General features: G+C 48.1%; 1 protein-coding gene across 3 annotated transcripts; it reads right to left on the reverse strand.

Moving 5' to 3' along the window:
• Positions 1-379: 379 nt before the first annotated feature.
• Positions 380-18,809, reverse strand: LOC147109910 (cell adhesion molecule CEACAM2-like). 3 transcript variants are annotated; one of them, XM_086003936.1, is made up of 8 exons: positions 18,630-18,809; positions 17,960-18,274; positions 16,962-17,240; positions 14,184-14,315; positions 11,136-11,218; positions 8,604-8,645; positions 8,477-8,520; positions 380-1,582 (listed from the first exon to the last, which is right to left on the reverse strand). In XM_086003936.1, exons 2-8 carry the CDS (start codon positions 18,246-18,248, stop codon positions 1,576-1,578), a joined length of 876 nt encoding a protein of 291 aa, XP_085860062.1. In that variant the 5' UTR covers positions 18,249-18,274; positions 18,630-18,809; the 3' UTR covers positions 380-1,575. The 3 variants fall into 3 exon arrangements, with proteins under 3 accessions (XP_085860062.1, XP_085860060.1, XP_085860061.1); XM_086003934.1 differs by lacking the exon at positions 18,630-18,809 and adding an exon at positions 18,462-18,581; XM_086003935.1 differs by lacking the exons at positions 8,604-8,645; positions 18,630-18,809 and adding an exon at positions 18,462-18,577.
• Positions 18,810-21,682: the final 2,873 nt, after the last annotated feature.

The following is a 21,682-nucleotide window of genomic DNA, read 5'->3' on the forward strand; positions in this document are numbered from 1 at the left end:
TTCATTTCTTCATTGATTGATTGATTGATTAGTTCATCGGCTTATTTTTTCTCTCGGAAACCCAGTGCTCCCCAAAGTCAAGCAAAGGTCTTGTTTTATCGCTGAACATACTTCTCAATCTTTTGCTAAACACTGGCCCAGGTTGCCCTCGTGTTTTAATATAACATTTTTATTATTTCAATATAATATAACATATCACCATGCAGCCAGAATCTCGGCTTATTCGTCAACATGGCACATGGCCTGACAACAGTGTAAGGGGTGGTGTGTGTGGTCAGCTTTGCCTCGGACTCCTGAGCGGTTCAAATCGCTCCCACTCCCTTGGTTCTAGACCCGGACTTATTTGGGGGTTGTAATGAAATTGCAGTAAAGAACTGAATTTGATGCAAGAACTTTGGTTTTTATCTGAGACAAGAAAATATACACAACACAATAATCTTATCACTCTAAAAGGGGGAACACTTCGGAATATACGAGGGAGAATGACAATAGACAAAATACTTCACCCCTCCCAATCCCACTACACTAACTAGGTTGGATTCCAGAGGACCAGGGAAATGCTCACCAAACACAGGAATAGTTTGTAGAGTGGGAAAAACTTGCAGATCTTCGGTTTCTTCCGAGTTGGGTTCTTGTTGGTCGCGGTGGCCCAATATTATCTAGTTGTTGGTAATATTGTTGGTTGTTTGTTTCTTGGGGCCCTTGGCTGCCGCGATTCCTTCCGTTCTCCTCCTGTTGTCCTTTCGTCGATTGATTGTCCCGAGGCTGATGTGTTTCGAATGAGCTGTGCATCTGTCTGTATGAACTGTACCTTCAAGTTCACACACCGTCCGAATAATCTTCACTGACTGTCTGTATGACTCTCTGACTGTTTCTGTGTAAAAGCAGGCCTCAATTATACTGTTTGAGGCTTGGCTTATCTGCCCGCCAAATCTTCTCTGGCCCATTGTTAAATTTTGGTGGGCTCGTTAACTTTAATAGTTTCAAGTTCTTTATCGAGTTTCGACTTGGTCCCATCTATCTTCAATTGATTTTTAACTAGTTTTGGGATTGCTTCGAAATCGGTTTAAGTGTGTGAAGTGGTTTTGGATGTTCCTCTGAGTGGTTAATCTGTTGTTCGATTGTCTTCTCCTGCTGGGGCCAGGGTCCCTTTTGTTGATTAGTGGCATGTACTGTATTATTCATATTTTTGATGGCTCTGTAGTTTTGGCGGGGACTGTCCTTCCGTAGGCCTATTGTATTTATGTATGAATGACTGAGATGGTCCAGAACATTCCCAAACAATCTGGCTTATGCCAATACTCAAACTGTTTGTTTTACAGGGGCCCATCCCAACTCCTTTGTCGCAGAATTCCACAGGCCTGGACATGCCTTTCTAAAATAGCCAAAATCCTGGAGTTTTGACTTTCAGCCTCTTTTGCCACAATATTCTTTTAAACAGTCCAAAAATCTCTTCTCTTCTTGGTTTGGGGGAATCTGGAGAATTTTCTGAACCTTACAACAGAAGGACATTTTCTGGAGAGTTTTATCTGAGCGACCAACCAAAATTAAGTGTGCAATCTTCTAGCAATTCATTTAAACCCTAGAAAACGAAACAATAATGGACAGTACTTAAATATCACGAGTAAATAAAAAATATTAATAAAAGTACATGTCCACTATTACTAAATCATTACAGTTCAGCTATAAATGCTCTGGTGGAAACGCCTTCAGTTTCATTTTTTTAAACTTTACACTAACAGCAATGTGCACTCCCAATCCTCAGCATGGTAGTAATGGAATAGTGACAGTATAAATCTGATTCCATTAGCTGATGGGACAGCGGTATGAAGTGTTCAGTCACAGGCTGTCTGATCCCGCTTGGAAGCCTACTCTAAACAAAGGTGGACGTCGATGACGAAGTCCAACACCGCCTTCAGTGTGCCAGTGCAGCTTTCGGTCGCCTGAGGAAGAGAGTGTTTGAAGACCAGGACCTCAAACCCAGCATCAAGCTCATGGTCTACAGAGCAATAGTGATACCCGCTGATATACCTATCAATTCCTCCAATAAAAGGCGAAGAGTTACGAAGGTGACTAAAGGTTTTTATTGACTAAATAACAGAGCCCACTCTCGTGGGTGATCCGATCCAAGCAGGAGGAATACCAGTCAGTCGCTCACCTTTATACCTGGCCTGGTGGGTGGAGCCAAGGCGGAGTCGGCGGTGGTCATCCCAGGTATAGCAGTGTGGCAAGAGGCGACCTCGTACCGTGATACAATAGTGGTCAGTGATACAGTTATAACGAACAGTGGTGAACAGTGCTAACTACTAACAGTGATACGATAGTGAACGTGGTTTACCACATTCACCCCTTGTTTAGAATTAAGTCCGGCGGGGTGAAGTGTACTACCAATTCTGGTAGGTCAGTCTGTCCGGAGGCTTCGTAAGCCTCTCCGATCGCCGCAGCGGTGGTGTTGCCTTATCCGGTGCTGGTGCCTTATCCGGTGTTGATGCTGGTGTTTGCGTGGTCGGCGAGGGCTCGTGGGGTTCCGGCATGCCGTCTACCTGGGCTGGGGTTGGGGGGGGTGGTGGCGGTGTTTCCGGATCGGCTGAGGGTGCGAGGTCTCGTAGGGAGACAGTGTCCTCCCGCCCGTCTGGGTACGCCACGTAGGCGTACTGGGGGTTGGCGTGCAGGAGGTTCACCCTCTCGACCAGGGGGTCCGTTTTATGGGCCCTCACGTGTTTCCGCAGCCAGACCGGCCCCGGGGCGGTCAGCCAGGTTGGTAGAGTGGTTCCCGTAGTCGACTTCCTGGGGAAAACGAACATTCGTTCATGGGGGGTGGTGTTAGTGGCCGTGCAAAGTAATGACCGGATGGAGTGCAGCGCTGTCGGGAGGACTTCTTGCCAGCGGGAGGTTGGGAGGCCCTTAGACTTTAAGGCTAAGAGGACGGCCTTCCATACCGTCGCGTTCTCTCTTTCCACCTGACCGTTACCTCTGGGGTTGTAGCTGGTGGTCCTGCTTGCTGCAATACCTCTCTCTAGGAGGAATTGCCGGAGTTCCTCGCTCATGAAGGAGGAGCCCCGGTCGCTGTGTATATAGTTCGGGAACCCGAACAAGGCGAAGAGGGCATTCAGGCACTTGATGACCGTGCTACTGGTCATGTCGGGGCAGGGGAAGGCAAAGGGGAAACGGGAGTACTCATCAACGATGTTGAGGAAGTACACATTACGGTCAGGGGACGGGAGGGGCCCCTTAAAGTCGATGCTCAGGCGCTCGAAGGGGCGGGTGGCCTTGATCAGGCTTGCTCGGTCCGGCCTATAGAAGTGCGGTTTGCACTCCGCACAGGTCTGGCAGTTCCTGGTCATGGTCCTGACCTCCTCGATGGAGTAGGTCAGGTTGCGGGCCTTAATGAAATGGTAGAGTCTGGTGACTCCGGGGTGGCAGAGCTGGTCGTGGAGGGTCTGAAGCCTATCGATATGCGCGCTGGCGCATGTCATTCGTGAAAGGGCATCAGGGGATTCGTTCAGCTTGCCTGGCCGGTACAAGATCTCATAATCGTAGGTGGAGAGCTCGATTCTCCATCTCAAAATCTTGTCATTCTTGATTTTGCCCTTCAGCTTGTTATTAAACATGAAAGCCACCGAACGCTGGTCGGTGAGGAGGGTAAATCGTTTGCCTGCCAGGTAGTGCCTCCAGCGCCGTACTGCCTCCACGATCGCCTGGGCCTCTTTCTCGACCGACGAATGTCGGATCTCGGGGCCCTGTAGGGTCCTTGAGAAGAAGGCCACTGGCCTCCCCTCCTGGTTTAGGGTGGCGGCTAAGGCGAAGTCGGATGCGTCGCTCTCCACCTGGAAGGGGATGGACTCGTCCACTGCGTGCATCGTGGCCTTGGCTATGTCTCCCTTAATGAGGGAGAAGGCCGCGCACGCCTCCTCCGTGAGGGGGAAGGAAGTGGCTTTCAGGAGGGGTCTGGCTTTGTCCGCGTAATTGGGTACCCATTGGGCATAGTAGGCGAAAAGCCCCAGGGTTCTCCTAAGTGCTTTAGGGCAGTGGGGGAGGGGTAGCTCCATGAGGGGGCGCATTCTTTCTGGGTCGGGGCCGATGATTCCGTTCTCCACTACGCAGCCGAGGATGGCAAGGCGTGTGGTGTTAAACACGCATTTCTCCTTATTGTAGGTGAGGTTCAGCCGTTGGGCCGTACGGAGGAATTTCTCCAGATTCGCGTCATGTTCCTGCCGGTCGCGGCCGCAGATAGTGACGTTATCTAGGTAGGGGAATGTAGCCTGCAGTTCGTTCTGGTCAACCATCTGGTCCATCTCCCTTTGGAAGACCGAGACCCCATTAGTGACACCGAAGGGGACCCTAAGGAAGTGGTATAGGCGCCCATTCGCCTCGAAGGCGGTATACTGGCGGTCCTCAGGGTGGATAGGGAGTTGGTGGTAGGCCGACTTCAGGTCGATGGTCGAGAATACTTTATACTGTGCAATCTGATTGACCATGTCAGATATGCGGGGGAGGGGGTATGCGTCCAGCTGGGTATATCTGTTTATGGTCTGGCTGTAGTCGATGACCAGGCGGTTTTTATCGCCGGTCTTTACGACTACGACCTGGGCACGCCAGGGGCTGCTGCTCCCCTCGATAATGCCCTCTTTCAGGAGGCGCCGCACCTCAGAGCTAATGAAGGCTCTGTCCCCGGCGCTATACCGCCTGCTCTTGGTAGCGACGGGTTTGCAGTCAGGGGTAAGGTTAGCAAACAGAGAGGGTGGCGGGACCTTGAGGGTGGAGAGGCTGCAGGTGTTACGCGGTGGGCGGTTTAACGTTTGCTGGTTGTTGACTGTGAGTGGGGGGAGGGGTCCACCGTATGCTAGGGTTACGCTTTGGAGGTGGGATTGGAAGTCCAGCCCTAGTAGGACGGCAGCGCAGAGATGGGGGAGGACGAGGAGTTTAAAGTTTTTATACTCCGTGCCCTTAACCGACAGGGTCACGACACAGTAGCCGCTGATGTCCGTGGCGTGGGACCTCGATGCCATCGAGATTCGGCTGCGCGTTGGTAGGACAGAGAGGGAGTAGTGGCTCACCGTGTCTGGGTGGATGAAGCTCTCCGTGCTTCCGCTGTCGAACAGGCAGGTCGTGGCGTGGCCGTTCACTTTGATGTCCATCATTGACTTGGACAGATGGTGCGGGCGGGCTTGGTCCAGGGTGACGGAAGCTAGTGTGTAGCTGAGCGAGTCGTTGTCATCTGCGGGCGAGGCGGTCGGGCGTGGTGAGTAAAATGGCGTCTCCCACGAGGTAGGGCAAAATGACGGAGAAGATGGCTGCCCCCGTAGCTCACATGAGGCACTATTGGGGTCGGTTGCCTTAATCAAAGATGGCCGCCCCCATGACTCCTGTGTGGGGATGCTGGCCTCAGTTGCCCTAAACAAAGATGGCCACCCCCATGACTCATGTGTGGGGATGCTGGCCTCAGTTGCCCTAAACGAAGATGGCCGCCCCCATAGTTCGCATGCGGCACTGCTGGCCTCTGAGGATCCGCTCCTGCAGGCCTTGGAGAAGTGGCCTTTCTTCAGGCAGGTTCTGCATGTGGAGTTCTTGGCTGGGCAGCGCGACCTCGGGTGCTTCTCCTGGCCACAAAAAAAACAGCCGGCGGCCCGATCGCGGATGCCCGATGTCGGGGCCGGTGCCGGGGGTGGCGGGGCCGGTCGGGTCCGGGACGCCGACGCAGAGGTAGGTCCCGGGGGCGGCGCTGGGAAGGGTGCTGTGGTAGGGGTCGGGCCCGAGTCCCAGGGTCGCGAGCAGTACCTGGTGAATGCTTCCTGATCTTGGTGGGCCACTTCCAGGGAGATAGCGAGGGCTTCAGCTTTTTCCATGCTGAGGTCTTTAGCTTCCAGCAGTCTTTGCCGTGAGTACTCGGACCGTAGGCCTTTCAGGAATGCGTCGCGGATATTATCTTCAGTATTTTCGGCTGCCGACACCGATTTAAAGTCACAGTTCCTGGCGAGTGCATATAGCGCCTGTGAGAATTCGGCTACTGATTCTCCTGGCTGTTGCGGCCGTGATCTTAGGAGGTGCCTAGCGTACATGTAGTTTACCGGGGTCCGGTACTTCTGTTTCAGCAGGTTGATGGCGGTCTCGTAGGTAGTCATGTCCTCGATGAGAGTGTATACTCTCGGGCTCAGTTGCGCCTGCAGGACACTTAGTTTGGATGCCTGAGGGACGCTGGATTCTCTCAGGTATGATTCGAAGCAGACCAGCCAGTGTTTAAAGTCTGCGGCTGAGTTTGCTGCTCGTGGGTTCAGGTCCAGGTACGGCGGTCTGAGGGCTCGCAGCCAAGCTGGCTGGTGTGGCTGTGCTCCTGGGAGCTGCGCTGGTGGCTCCTCCGCCGGTTGTGACTCGTTGTCGGACATCATTAAATTTAGTCAATAAAATTGATATACCTATCAATTCCTCCAATAAAAGGCGAAGAGTTACGAAGGTGACTAAAGGTTTTTATTGACTAAATAACAGAGCCCACTCTCGTGGGTGATCCGATCCAAGCAGGAGGAATACCAGTCAGTCGCTCACCTTTATACCTGGCCTGGTGGGTGGAGCCAAGGCGGAGTCGGCGGTGGTCATCCCAGGTATAGCAGTGTGGCAAGAGGCGACCTCGTACCGTGATACAATAGTGGTCAGTGATACAGTTATAACGAACAGTGGTGAACAGTGCTAACTACTAACAGTGATACGATAGTGAACGTGGTTTACCACACCCGCCCTCCTGTTTGCTTCAGAGACATGGACCATGTACAGCAGGCACCTCAAAGCACTGGAGAGGTACCTCCAACGCTGCCTCCACAAGATCCTGCAAATGCATTGGCAGGATAGGCGCACCAACGTCAATGTTCTTGCTCAGGCCAACATCCCCAGCATCGAAGCTTTGACCACGCTCGATCAGCTCCGATGAACGGGCCACATCATCTGCATGCCCCATAAGAGACTCCTAAAGCAAGTGCTCAACTCGGAGCTCTGACACGGCAGGAGAGCATGAGGTGGGCAGAGGAAACGCTTCAAGGACACCCTCAAAGCCTCCTTGAAAAAGTGCAACATCCCCACCGACACCTGGGAATCCCTGGCCCAAGAATGCTCAAAGTGAAGGAGAAGCATCCGGGAAGGCGCCAAACATCTCGAGTCTCTTCGCCGGGAGCAAGCGGAAGCCAAGCACAAATAACGGAAGGAGCGTACGTCAACCCAAGCACCCCACACACACCCGCCCCTTCAGCCACCGTCTGCCCCACCTGTGACTGGTCCTGTAGGTCCCGCATTGGGCTCATCAGTCACCTGAGAACTCATTTCAAGTGTGGAAGCAAGTCATCCTCAGTTCCGAGGGACTGCCTAAGAGAAGAGAGAGTCTGATCCCGCTGCGGCAGAGCAATATCAGGCAGAGTCAGCGGCGGTTGGAAGTTATAATCTTCAGCAGAACCTCTTTCCATGTTGTGAGAAAGGCGAACCTTTACGCCCAAACTTCTCAGTACATTTAAAATCTACCAGAAAAGATTGGGCTTTTGCACATGCGTGTGAGCAGGCATCTGCAGCAGTCCCTTCTGACTGAATCCAGCTGACACGTAAAAGAAGAATGATCAACTTTCATTTATAGAGCGACTTTCACATCCCCGGGATGTTCCAACGCGCTTCGCAGCCAATGAAGGTCTTTTTGAAGTGTAAGGCAGGAAACGGGACAGGCAATTTGTGCACAGCATGCTCCCACTAACAGCAGTGTGACAATGACCTGATAATCTGCTTTAGAGGTGTCGGTCGAGGGGTAAGTATTGCTCCAGGACACCAGGGAGAACGCCCCTGATCTTCTTTGAAATAGTGCCTTAGGATCTTTTACCTTCACCTGAGAGGTGGTCGTAAAACGTCTCATCCCAAAACACAACACGTCCAACAGTGCAGCACTCCTTCAGTCCTGCAGCGGCATGTCAGCCTAGACTATAAGCAAGAGGGATAAGATTGGTGGCGCTAAATGTGCAATAGCGAATTGGCCACGGGCCATTTTGCCCTACCGCGCAAGATCAAGTTCACCCCAAATTGTTTCGGCCTGCATGCGAATGTAGTGGCTAATTCTCCGAGATCAATAACAACTTGCATCGATAAAACACCTTCAGTGTATAAGACGTCCCCAGGGGCTTCACGGAGAGCTGCTGAAACTGGGCGTCCATCCACGGGAGGAGACTTTGGTGATGAAAGCGCTCTTGACCAGAGGGCCTAAAAAGGGTGGCCGCAATGCGGTAGCCCGTTTTACACTCGTGCAATGTCCTATTCCATTTCCGAGAGCAACTGTTAAACTTGCCAAGTGGCATTACGGACGGACCACCCATTAGAACGACCGCCCGATTTTGATGTCAATCGATTTCAACGTCAGTTTTAAGCCTAGGCGATAGGTTGAAAATCTACCGCTGACATTTCACTGAGGATTTAATTCCACCACCGGTTTGTTTGCGAGCCAATAAAATGAATGTACCTTTTAAGCTGATCGTAAACTGACTCGTTTCTGAATTGCAGAGCCTGTGAAAAGAGACAAAAACAACTATTGATATTAATTGCAACAATAGAAGTGTCTGAAATGAATAAAATAAGGAGTTATGTACCATGTAGCTTGACTCTGATTGATCTTGATTCTTACATTCATTCTGTGAAGATACACAAATATTGCAAAAAGTAAGAGGTGTAGGCCTAGAAATTGGGTTTTGGCGCAGCCAGGGCTTTAGCGCCGGAAGTTAGTGCCGGCGCTAAGTCCCCCTGCGCGCGCCAAAAATTCAGTAGCGCCGCGCCCAAACGGCTGCCGGCGCTACTGGAGGGTTTCAGCACCTCCCAATGGGCGCTACCTGCCCCATTGCGGTGCTGTTCCGGCGCTGCGGCGCCCGATGCGGTGCGGCAGGCTGGGGAAGTGCAGGCCTCCTCCTTCCGTTAAGGAGGAGCTGCCTGCACCCGACCGCTGGCCGTTGACGGCTGAATAAAAATGAGCCCGGCACCTCGGAGAAGTGCCGGGCTCGCGGCCCACACGCATCTGTGCCGCGGGGGGGTCTTGGAGGAGTCCGGGGAGGGAGGTGCGGGCAGGCGGCCGCCGGGGAAGCGGCCGGCCGCCGCACGACCTTAATGCGCCGGCACTAACTTCAGCAAGGCACCTTTTACAGAACGTTGCTTGCGGCTGCCACGGGCGAGGCGGCCGCAACTCAATTTCGGAGTTCGGGCGGGTTACCACGGCAACCGGGACGCTGCGCACACCGATGACGTCATCGGTGCCGGCACAGCGCTACCGGTGCAATGCCGCTTTAGGGCCCCACTCAATTTTTCAAATGGCCATAACTCTGGCGCTAGTCCCTCTAGCGCCTCAAAAGCGGCGCTAAGGCTAGTGAATTTCTAGGCCGTAATATTTTCAATATTTATCTGTGCTACATAATGGGACATGTGTCATTGATCAGTGAGTGGGTAGAGAGCAACAGACCACTATCTTAATAGGTGCTACATAATGGGACATAGAAACATAGAAGATAGGAGCAGGAGTAGGCCATTCGGCCCCTCGAGCCTGCTCCATCATTTACTGAGATCATGGCTGATCATCCAAATTCAGTACCCTGTCCCTGTTTTCTCCGCATATCCCTTGATCCCTTTAGCCTTAAGAAATATATCTAACTCCTTCTTGAATATATTTAATGAATTGGCCTCAACTGCCTTCTGTGATAGTGAATTCCACAGGTTCACCACTCTCTGGGTGAAAAAATTCCTCCTCATCTCTGTCCTAAATGGCCTACCCCTTATCTTTGGTTTTATAGGTGAGATTCAGACTTCAGGCACCTTGTTCTCTCTCGATATTATGTGGAGTGGGATCAAATTACAATCAGAGCTCCCAACTTATAGTTTCCGACTGGACGGGTGCAGTCAATCTACTGGGCAGCTCACTCACATAGAAACATAGAAAACATGTGTTTTTTTTTGTTCATGGGATGTGGGCATCGCTGACAAGGCCAGCATTTATTGCCCATCCCCAATTGCCCTCGAGAAGGTGGTGGTGAACCGCCTTCTTGAACCGCTGCAGTCCGTGTGGTGAAGGCTCGCCCACAGTGCTGTTACGGAGGGAGTTCCAGGATATTGACCCAGCGACAATGAAAGAACGACGTCAGGATGGTGTGTGTGACTTGGAGGGGAACTTGGAGGTGGTGGTGTTCCCATGCGCCTGTTGCCCTTGTCCTTCTAGATTGTGGAGGCCGCGGGTCTCTTGGGAGCTTTGATTCCAGAGCTAAATTATTCTGAGCATTAACTATACTGAAATCAAAGGGCTGAATCCACGGCTGGCCGCTCCCGGCATGGAGCAGCAATCATAGGGAATGCCAGCCTGTAAATCCTGGGTCCCCAGCTTCTAATGTCCCATTAATTGAAATGAATGGAGCTAAAACCGGGGGCGGTGGGAAAGTAATTTTGCAGCGAACAACCCCTTTTGAATGCTGCTGCCCCATGGAAGTGTCAGACCAGCGAATCAGCCCCATGAGGGGATCTCATTGAAACTTATAAAATTCTAACAGGACTAGACAGACTAGATGCAGGAAGGATGTTCCCGATGGCGGGGGAGTCCAGAACCAGGGGTCACAGTCTAAGGATAAGGGGTAAGCCATTTAAGACAAAGATGAGGAGGAATTTCTTCACCCAGAGAGTGGTGAACCTGTGGAATTCTCTTCCACAGAAGGCAGTTGAGGCCAATTCATTAAATATATTCAAGAAGGAGTTAGATATATTTCTTAAGGCTAAAGGGATATGAGGAGAAAGCAGGGTCCGGGTACTGAGTTTGGATGATCAGCCATGATCTCATTAAATGGCGGACCAGGCTCAAGGAGCCGAATGGCCTACTCCTGCTCCTATCTCCTATGTTTCTATGTTTATAATAACACTTACACTGATCAAAGCTGGCCCTACGTCTGCTTTGCCAGGCATAAAAGTTTCGTATGCAATTGCTGGCCAGTTGTTGGGCAAATAACCCAACTCTGCACCCGCGAAACTGATTTTAATTTTGGTTCACAGCGCATGTAGAGCACCTGAGCTTGCTGAGCCTTTCAATTATGATGACTGAGCGCATGCCTTGAATCCAGCATCATTTCAAGGCCAACATGATTAACATAACCACTTACCTCTGCATTTACGGACGGCAGGCAGGTTTCGTATGTTGGCATTGTGCCGAGCGTACCGCTTACCGTCGCAAGAGTGTACATTTCTGCAATGACAACATCAAGATTATTGCCCAGGATATTGAAAGCTACAACATAATGGCCCAGAAATTCGGGTCGGGGGCTTCCCGCGGGTGCAAGCCTCCGACCTGCACTTGCCTAGCGCGCCGGCCGTTGAGCTGTGGGCCCGCATGGGATTCCGATCCTGGGCCTCCTCCAGCTGCCGGCGCGCAGTGCTTGCATATCCCAGGGGCGCAGTTAGTTCGATGCGTCCCCTGGGATCACGTGGGCCATGGAGAGCCAGTCGGAGCAGGGAATGCTTCATTCATAAGATTGACAGGAAGGGCTGTCAAACTTATAAATACTATAAGCCCGAAAACATCACTAAATCTTCAAATACATTTTTTTTAAATCACATTTTTAAAATAAACTATAAATTACATGAAATAACTATTTAAACAATAATTTAAATTTTTGAAAAAATTAATTACATTTTCTAATGGGGCTAAAAATAAACTTACCTTTCTTTAAAGTATTTAAAAGTAATAAACCTCTGGAAAAAATGTTTTAATTTTAATTAATTCACCACTTACCTTGTTAAAAGCAGGCCTTGCGACTGCTTTTTACATGTCTAACTTCTGGAGACTTACCTTCCCGGAGAAACCTGGAAAAAAAAACGTAAGTTCGATGCGCACGCGCTGCCTCTCCCGCGCACGCGTTCCACCTCTGAACCCCTTCTTTCAGGGGAACGGACGTGCTGGTTTCCCGTGCATGCACAGTGCATGCATGAAACTGGCACTTCCATTGGGCTTACGGCTGAGTACCCCGTGTGTACTCACCCGTGGAGACCCGAAGTGTTTGTGATTATAGCTACTGGTTTAGAAAATCTAGAAGTAACTGAAAATATTCCTGCATTACCAGGCGTTCACATTGGGGGGGAAAAAGTAATGGTTATTACCTGACTGTCCTGGTGACCCGGGTATGACTGCAAGACATTTCTCTCATGTTTTGCATCTAACAGATTTAAGCAAATGTGTAATGAAATTCAGAAGGTGGGTAGTGGTGTTCCTCGATGATCAGTGCTGGGACCACTGTTGTTCACAATATACATTAATAATTTAGACTTAGGAATCAAAAACACAATTTCTAAATTTGAGGATGACACCAAATTGGGGGGATAGTCAATACTGAGGAGGACTGCAACAAATTACAGGAGTGCGTTAATAAACTTGCAGAATGGTCATATAATTGGCAAATGAAGTTCAACACAGATAAATGTGAGGTATTACATTTTGGTAGGCAGAATAGGGAGGTCACTTATCACTTGGAGGGTACGAGTCTAGGTGGGGTAGAGGAACAGAGGAATCACGGAGTACAAATCCATAAATCACTAAAAGTTGTGACACAGGTTAGCAAGGCCATAAAAAAAGCAAACCAAGCACTAGGGTTTATTTCTAGAGAGATAGAATTGAAAAGTAGCGAAGTTATGCTGAACCTGTATTGAACCTTGGTTACACCACACTTGGGGTACTGCGTGCAGTTCTGGTCACCATATTATAAAAAGGATATAGAGGCACTGGAGAGGGTGCAGAGAGCATTTACAAGGGTGATACCAGAAATGTGAGGGTATACGTATCAGGAAAGGATGAATAGGCTGGGTCTCTTTTCTCTCGGAAAAAAGAAGGCTGAGGGGTGGCCCAATAGAGGTCTTTAAAATTATGAAAGTTTTTGATAGAGTGGACACAGAGAGAATGTTTCCACCTGTGGGGAAGAGTATAACTAGAAGCCATCAATATAAGATAGGCACCAAGAAATCAAATAGGGAATTCAGAAGAAACTTCTTTACCCAGAGAGTGGCGAGAATGTGGAACTCGCTACCACAGGGAGTGGTTGAAGTAAATAGTATAGATGCATTTAAGGGGAGGCTAGACAAGCATATGAGGGAAAAGGGAATAGAGGATTATGCTGATGGGGTTAGATGAGGGAAGACGGGAGGAGGCTTGCGTGGAGCATAAACGCCAGCATGGACTGGTTGGGCCTATGTAATCCTATGAAGTTCCTTATTCCATATATTATTAAATATATTTCTTTGGATATGTTTTTACGACACACAAACTTTCATCCCCATTGTCCCGATTTTTGGCCGCACTAATCTATTCATAATTGCCATTGTAAATGTTGCTGTTAATATTCAATGCTGGTCGTTCAACTGATCCGATGTAGTTGCGGACTCTCTCCACTAGGTGATATTTTGGAACGAGTTTCGGAAACCTCTGTTCCCACTCGGCCACCATTTCGCATGGTGCATGTGATAACTGGGGATGACCAATACTTCTGGTGTTAAGTCAATCAAAGTGAGACCCAGCATCTTAGAAATTCTGACTGGGGGCAGAAAATGATGCAGTTCAGCTGGCTAGAGTTGAACTTTGTCACCATGTTCCCAGAGTGAGCGAGTAAAATGTCCATTACTTTGTGCAGCCTGGAATTTGCCCTTTTTGACAGTGGATTATGAATGTGCCGCAAGTTGATTCAATATTTCTCTCTCTGGCATTACAACTGATTCAAATAGCAGACCAGGAGTTGCGGTGCCAACATGCCAAAAAGTCCTGCTGTAGGAACATAGGGAACAATACCTAGACTTAGATGTAGCAGTGTGGCATTTGTATTCATCAAGCCCATGGTGGAATCCTTTGAAATGCCATAACATCGGTGGGGATTTCCCTATTTACAGCTGGAAGATTCATTGATGTGCCACCGTGGTTTTGAGATAATCCGCCCAAAAGCGTAGGGACCCCTGCCATTCATTTCCCACCACCCTTTATTAGGTAAATAGGCTTTAGATTCACAAACACTTTTATGATCTTACTGGACAGAGTGAACAGGTAAGATCAGCTCCTTCCTCCTCAAAGGTCACTGCATCTGACGATGTTGTTATTTCTGACGGAATCAACATTAATCGCTGTGGCATGTGTTCCCGGAGAGTAAATCAATTTTATTGCAACGTTAACCTACCAGACATTTCCCTCCGCGCCATTCTTCGCATTTTAAAGGCTAAGATTCCTATAGTGAATAAAGCCACGACCAGGGCTACCCCCAAAACTGCCATAATGGTGGTGTATGTTTCAATATTTGACTGAAGGTAACCTACAAAACAAACAAAGATGTTAAAGGCGCGCGTAAATCGATGCCCAGTGTATTCTTGCTTAAGTTGAATAAGACTCAAATATTGAAGACGAGATTACTGCCTTTTTAAAATAGTGACTTTTTTCACTCAGTAACCGGATAGGACTACCCATTGTTACACGGGTTGGGTTTATCCAATATTACATTTAGGAACGGAGGAACAGGAGGAGGCCATTCAGCCCTTGAGCCTATGGGAGCCCGCATGGGTCCTAGCTATGCCTGCCTTTTCGTGGGATAAGTGGAACATTCTTTGCTCCAGTTCTACTCGGGTCCCCTCCCTCACCTCTTTTTCTGGTACATTGATGACTGCATCAGTGCCATCTCCTGCTCTCACCCTGAACTAGAAAATTTCATTCACTTTGCCTCCAATTTCCACCCTTCCCTCACCTTCACTTGGTCCATCTCCGACTCTTCCCTTCCCTTCCTCGACTTCTCTGACTCCATTTCTGGGGATAGGCTATTTACAAACATTCACTACAAGCCCACTGACTCCCACAGCTACCTGGACTACACTTCCTCCCACCCCGCTTCCTGTAAGGACTCTATTCCATTCTCCCAGTTTCTCCATCTCCGCCGCATCTGCTCTGAAGATGCCACCTTCCATACTAGTGCTTCCGACATGTCTTCCTTTTTCCTCAACAGAGGATTCCCCTCTACTGTGGTTGACACAGCCCTTGACCGTGTCTGTTCTATTTCCCGCACTTCTGCGCTCATCCCTTCCCCTTCCTCCAGGAACCTTGATAGGGTTCCCCTTGTCCTCACCTTTCACCCCATCAGCCTTCACATTCAATGGATCATCCTCCGCCATTTCCGTCACCTCCAGCGTGATCCCACCACCAAACACATCTTCCCCTCACCTCACCTTTCAGCATTTTATAAGGGACCCTAACCCTAACCCGCCACTACTCTATCACCCCCAACAACCCTTCCACTTCACCCGGCACCATCCCATGCAAGCGCAGGAGATGCAACACATGCCCTTTTACCTCCACCCTTCCCACTGTCCAGGGCTCCAAACACTCCTTCCAGGTGAAACAGCGACTTACTTGTACTTCTTGCAATTTAGTATACTGTATTCGCTGCTCACTTTGCGGTCTCCTCTACATTGGGGAAACCAAACGCAGATTGTTGACTGCTTTACAGAACAACTACATTCAGTCTGTAAGGGGGACCCCAAGCTTCCGGTCGCCCGTCACTTTAATTCTCCGCTCCACTCCCACTCAGACCTCACCGTCCTTGGCCTCTTGCATTGTTCCAGTAAGGCTCAATTAAGCTCGAGGAACAGGATCTCATCTTTCGATTAGGCACTTTACAACCTTCTGGACTCAACATAGAGTTCAACAATTTCAGATCATAACCTCGGCCCCTATCCTTTTTTGCCATTTATTCTATTTTTTCCTCTCTCTCACATGGCAGCTGTCGATCATTCTGCCAGTGCCATTTACACTTCCTCTAGAGCCTTCTTTTGTTTCTTAACTTGTCCCATTACCATCTCCTTTTGCCTCACACCATCCCTTAATCCCTCTTAATCTCTCTTAATCTCTCCTGCCTTCCATCCTATCACAGACCTTCGCTTTTGTTCTTTCCTCCCCTCCCCGCTTTCCCTGCCCCTACACTTGCTTAAAAATATTTTCCATCTCCAACTTTTTCCAGTTCTGACAAAGGATCATCGACCTGAAATGTTAACTCTGTTTCTCTACAGATGCTGCCTCACCTGTTGAGTATTTCCAGCATTTTCTCTTTTTATTTGTAATAAATATGGTTAACTTTGAGATCCCAGTACTGGTCCATAGGAAACACCACTCATCACATCTGCCTAATCTGAGTATATACCCTTTATCTCCACTGTTTGCCTTCTTCCTCCCAACCAATTTCCAACCCAATTCAAAAGTCCCTCCAATTCCATACCTCCTCATTTTTGCCAATCCCTTGTGTATGGAACCTCAGCGAATGCCTTCTGGAAATCCATAAACATAGAGATTCCTTTTGTCTATGTTATCAATTACCTCGTCAAAAAATTCAACGAGATTAGTGAGAAATGATTTACCTTGAACAAAGCCATGCTGACTATCTCTGAACTGTTGAAGTGCTCAATCACCATATCCATAATGGCAGATTCTAATAGCTGCTCCAAAACTGCCTTTGAAAAAAACTGTCCTATTGTTACTTGGTTTCTCTCTCGTTCCTTTTTAAATAATGGAGTCACATTAGTAATCTTTCAGTCTAATGGCACAATTCCCAAATCAAGAGAGCTTTGAATGATTATGACTTACTCTTCTGCATTTTCATCACCTACATCCTTTGATACCCAGTGTTGGAAACCATTAGGCCCTGTAGATCTATCTATCCTAAAGTCCCATTATATTCACCATTTTTAACTAATATGGATTACAATAATTTCTCCCCTTTACATGTGCCCCGGAGCTCAGCATCTACATGGGAGGTATGGCAATGGAAACTAATTAATGGATAGCACGATTTGATCACCTACAATGACAAGTCAAATTCATGGGGCCTTCTTGTCTAAAAGACGTCAAGTCGCAACATTACAAACAATAGGCTGGTAACTATTCAATATAAGTGAATCTGTGATCACCCTGTACTCACGGCCAATCTCCAAGAAGTAGAGTTCACTTGCAATTTCACTAACAGGGCTCCTTCCAGTACATCGGTATTCACCGGAATCAGTCCTGTTAACGTCAATTATTGTCATGGTGACATTTCCCGAGGATAATATTATCCTCTCATTCGCTTGGATAATTCTGCCATTGACAGACCAAACTCTTCGGGTACAATTGCCAATTACATTACATGTCAGACAGACCGAGTCATTCTCTTGCACCGGGTTTGAAACACTGGATGTAATATATGCAGAGTAGATTAATTCTGTGAATAGAATTGGAAACAATGAAGGGGGTCTCGAAGAGAAATATTGAAATATTTTTATAAAACAACAATCGGCATGATATTTTTCTAAGCTAATCTGCTGTTTTGAATTCCAATGTTGTCTTGGAATATTCTCTTTTAGTAAATTTTAGTATATTTTTTTAATCATGTTTGTAGATTGGTGCACGGTGGCATAGTGGTTAGCACTGTTGCCTCACAGCACCAGGGACCCGGGTTCAAATCCGGCCTCGGGTGACTGTCTGTGTGGTGTTTGCACATTCTCCCCGTGTTTGCGTGGGTTTCCTCCGGGTGCTCCGGTTTCCTCCCACAGTCCAAAGATGTGTGGGTTAGGTTGATTGGCTATGATAAAAAAATTGACCCTTAGTGCTAGGGGGATTAAATACGTGGGGTTATGGGGATAGGGTGGGATATGTGTTGGTGTAGGGATTACGGGGATCGGGTGGGATATGTGTCGGTGCAGGCTCAATGGGCTGAAATGGCCTCTATCTGCACTGTGGGGTTTCTGTGAATCTGTGAATTAAAGGTCCTGTGGCATTGCCCTATCAGACTGTTCATCTGCCAGTGAATGCTTTCGCTATACACTACCCCAAAGTTACGACCACAACATCCCATTGTTGAGATATTTAACCAGTCTATTACATTGAATACTTATTAAATCATAGTAAAATATTTCCCAAATATTTAACAATAAAACTTACCGTACACTCGAAGATTGATCCTCACTATTGCTGTGTCAGTGAATGAGTTCATGGTAACAGAGTAATCTCCACTGTCTGGAAAACTCACTGACTTGAGCAGGAGAGATGCGTTAGGGAATAATAACTCCACCCGTCCAATGTAATTATTATTTATATCTGGAGTTGTCCCGATCCACAATACGACATCCTTCTCGTTGTGCTTCCAGGCCCCACTCCTCACCTCCACCGACGGCCTCACTGAAAAGAGCACAGGATGTCCGACTGTTGCATCAATGATACTCTGCTCCATCGAGACGGTGAAAGGCTGAGATTCAACTACAGAGGGGGAAAGAAGTTAAGAAACCTGTGTTAACATCCAACCAATTTATTTAAGTAAATACTAAAGGGAGACTGGATGGCGCAGACTTCACAACCAGTGTCACTATTGCTAATTTAACTTGTATTTAACTTTCCCTCGCTTCCTGTTTAATCCCCAACACCCAGATGAGAAAGTCATCCTCACCAGCCAACAGACAGAAACAAACAGCAACGACAGTGAGCCGGGGCCTCTCCATCCTGACAGATCAGTGTCCGCTCCCGTTATAGACAGCGAGTGGACGGCAACTCCTGTACAATGAGCCAGGTTAGACATTAACCAAAGCAAACTTGGCCGTGAGTCCGGTTCACTTACCTCGCTGAAGACAGCCAAAGATTTCGATTTGCTAAATGAGAGTCCCAACATTAATGTACAAAATCTCAGATCCAACTGTGGGCAGGAGCATAAAAACAATAATTAGAAACTGTATCAAAAATATAGAAGTAAGAAGTCACACAACAGCAGGTTATAGTCCAACAGTTTTATTTGAAATCACAAGCTTTCCGAGCGCTGCTCCCTCGTCAGGTGAAGTGGAGAGATGCATAAAGACACAGCTTATATAGTCAGAGAATAATGCCATATGATTACAGGTAATCTTTCTAACTGCCATTTATCACACCTCGGCAGAGAGATAATCACAGCAATCAAAGGTGTGAATTGTGTCCAAACAGGAAAGTCAGGAAAACATTACATCAAAGAACAATGAGGTGGGGTCACAAGGGGTCAAATGTTGCAGATGCTGGGGTCTGTATGAAAAACAATAAAACAGACAAAAAACATTTTTTTTGCTGGAAATCACAGCAGGTCTGGCCGCATCTCTGTAGAGAGAGCAAGCCAATGACGACTCGAGTCTGGATGACCCTACGTCAGGTGGGGATGCATGTAGCGTGACATGAATCCAAGTTCCCGGTTGAGGCCGTCCTCATGAGTGCGGAACTTGGCTATCAGTTTCTGCTCTACGATTTTGCGTTGTTGTGTGTCTCGAAGGCCGCCTTGGAGAATGCTTACCCGAAGATCGGAGGCTGAATGTCCTTGACTGCTGAAGTATTCCCCGACTGGGAAGGAACACTCCTGCCTGATGATTGTTGCGTGGTGTCCGTTCATCTGTTGTCGCAGTGCCTGCATGGTCTCGCCGATGTACCATGCTCCGGGGCATCCTTTCCTGCAACGTATGAGGTAGACAATGTTGGCCGAGTCACATGAGTATGTACCATGTACCTGGTGGGTGGTGTCCTCACGTGTGATGATGGTCTCTGTGTTGATGATCTGGCATGTCTTGCAGAGGTTGCCGTGGCAGGGTTGTGTGGTGTTGTGGTCGCTGTTCTCCTGAAAGCTGGGTAATTTGCTGCGAACGATGGTCTGTTTGAGGTTAGGCGGCTGTTTGAAGGCGAGTAGTGGAGGCGTGGGGATGGCCTTAGCGAGGTGTTCGTCATCATCGATGACATGTTGAAGGCTGCGAAGAACATGGCGTAGTTTCTACACTCTGGGGAAGTACTGGACGATGAAGGGTGCTCTGTTGGTTGTGTCCCGTGTTTGTCTTCTGATGAGGTCTATGCGATTTTTTGCTGTGGTCCGTCTGAACTGTCGATCGACGAGTCGAGCGTCATATCCCGTTCTTACGAGGGCGTCTTTCAGCGTCTGTAGGTGTCCATCGTTTTCCTCCTTGTCTGAGCAGATCCAGTGTATTCACAGGGCTTGTCCATAGGGGATGGCTTCTTTAACGTCTGTTCTTTGTTTTTCATACAGACCCCAGCATCTGCAACATTTGACCCCTTGTGATCCCACCTCATTGTTCTTTGATGTAATGTTTTCCTGACTGACCTGTTTGGACACCATCCACACCTTTGATTGCTGTGATTATCTCTCTGCCGAGGTGTGATAAATGGCAGTTGGAAAGATTACCTGTAATCATCTGGCATTATTCTCTGACTATATAAGCTGTGTCTTTATGCATCTCTCCACTTCACCTGATGAAGGAGCAGCGCTCCGAAAGCTTGTGATTTCAAATAAAACTGTTGGACTATAACCTGGTGTTGTGTGACTTCTTACATTTGTCCACCCCAGTCCAACACCGGCATCTCCACACCAAAAATATAGAAGGCAGATGGTGGGAGCTGTTCCACTCAGTTAATGAACACATGTTAATATCCAGCAACTTACACCAAATTTACCGAAATTATGTATGGGCTGAAATCTACATGGAGACTCACTGGTGCATGTTATACAACCACTGCCGCTATGGTAAAAGGCTGCGGGTAATCTAAAGAATGGAATAGATAATGATAAAGTAAGCAATATCAGTGTTCCTATTGAAATTACCAGTGTCATCCTGTACATGGAACAAGAGGACATCCCAATTTAATATCAGAGGACACAGTTCTCTCTGATGTGTCAGCGAAAGAGCAAATATGCGTTCGCTCTGTTGCTAACTCCTGGGCATTGACTTCTGGAGAATCTGCCTTCCTGCCTCATTGCTTTCTTCACTACTTCTCTCACACGCAATAATGTCTTTCCTACCTACAGGAATAGACAAGCAAAGAACCATCGACCTCACACTTTGCACCCCCATCTTGAGTCAAGTGTGTTCACCATTACAGTCGCCGACTGCTCGGCAATTCTCTTGTCTGGGTCAGCTATTAACCAAGGTACACAAGCTGTCTATTTACTTTGAATGACATGTTTGATCTGGCTCGCAAACCAGGAAGCCTCTGAACAGAATGTAGCAGGGGGCCTCCCCAAGAGTCGCTGTATCACTGCCCAATGTCTCGTTAAAAGATCTGTGGTTAGCAGGTACTACAAAGCACCTCATTGGCTGTAAAGTGCTTTTGGAAGGTCTTGGGGTTATGAAAGATGCTGTAGAAATCTGATGATCACATCGGATTTCATAGAATATACGGCACAGAAACAAGCCATTCGGCTCAACTTTCCAGTCCATGCCGGCGTTTATGCTCCACTCCAGCCGCCTCCCGTCTTTTCACATCTAACTTTATCAGCATAACCCTCCACTCCCTTCTCCCTCATATTTAGCCTCCCCTTTAATGCATCTATACTATTCGCTTCAACCACTCCCTGTGGTAGCGAGTTCCACATTCTCACCACTCTCTGAGTAAAGAAGTTTCTTCTGAATTCACTGTTGTATTTCTTGGTGACTATCTTATATTGATGGCCTCAAGTGGAAACATTCTCTCTGTATCCACTCTATCAAAACTGTTTATAATTTTAAGGACCTCTAAAGGTCACCACTCAGCCTTCTTTTTCAATAGAAATAAGACCCAGCCTGTTCATCCTTTCCTGAGATGTATACCCTCGCATTTCTGGTATCATCCTTGTAAATCTTCTCTGCACCCTCTCTAGTGCCACTATATCCT

This window comes from Somniosus microcephalus, chromosome 12 (genome assembly GCF_052327205.1).
Source record: "Somniosus microcephalus isolate GS21.2 chromosome 12, FLI_Smic_1.0, whole genome shotgun sequence".
NCBI lineage: Eukaryota > Metazoa > Chordata > Chondrichthyes > Squaliformes > Somniosidae > Somniosus > Somniosus microcephalus.

Coding starts and splice junctions, on each gene's coding strand:
- LOC147109910 (XM_086003934.1), bottom strand. CDS start 18,513: ATGGAGAGGCCCCGGCTCACTGTCGTTGCTGTTTGTTTCTGTCTGTTG. Junction 17,241..17,959: donor GATCAATCTTCGAGTGTACG/GTAAGTTTTATT, acceptor TTCTATTCACAG/AATTAATCTACTCTGCATAT. Junction 11,219..14,183: donor GGCGCGGAGGGAAATGTCTG/GTAGGTTAACGT, acceptor TTGTCATTGCAG/AAATGTACACTCTTGCGACG.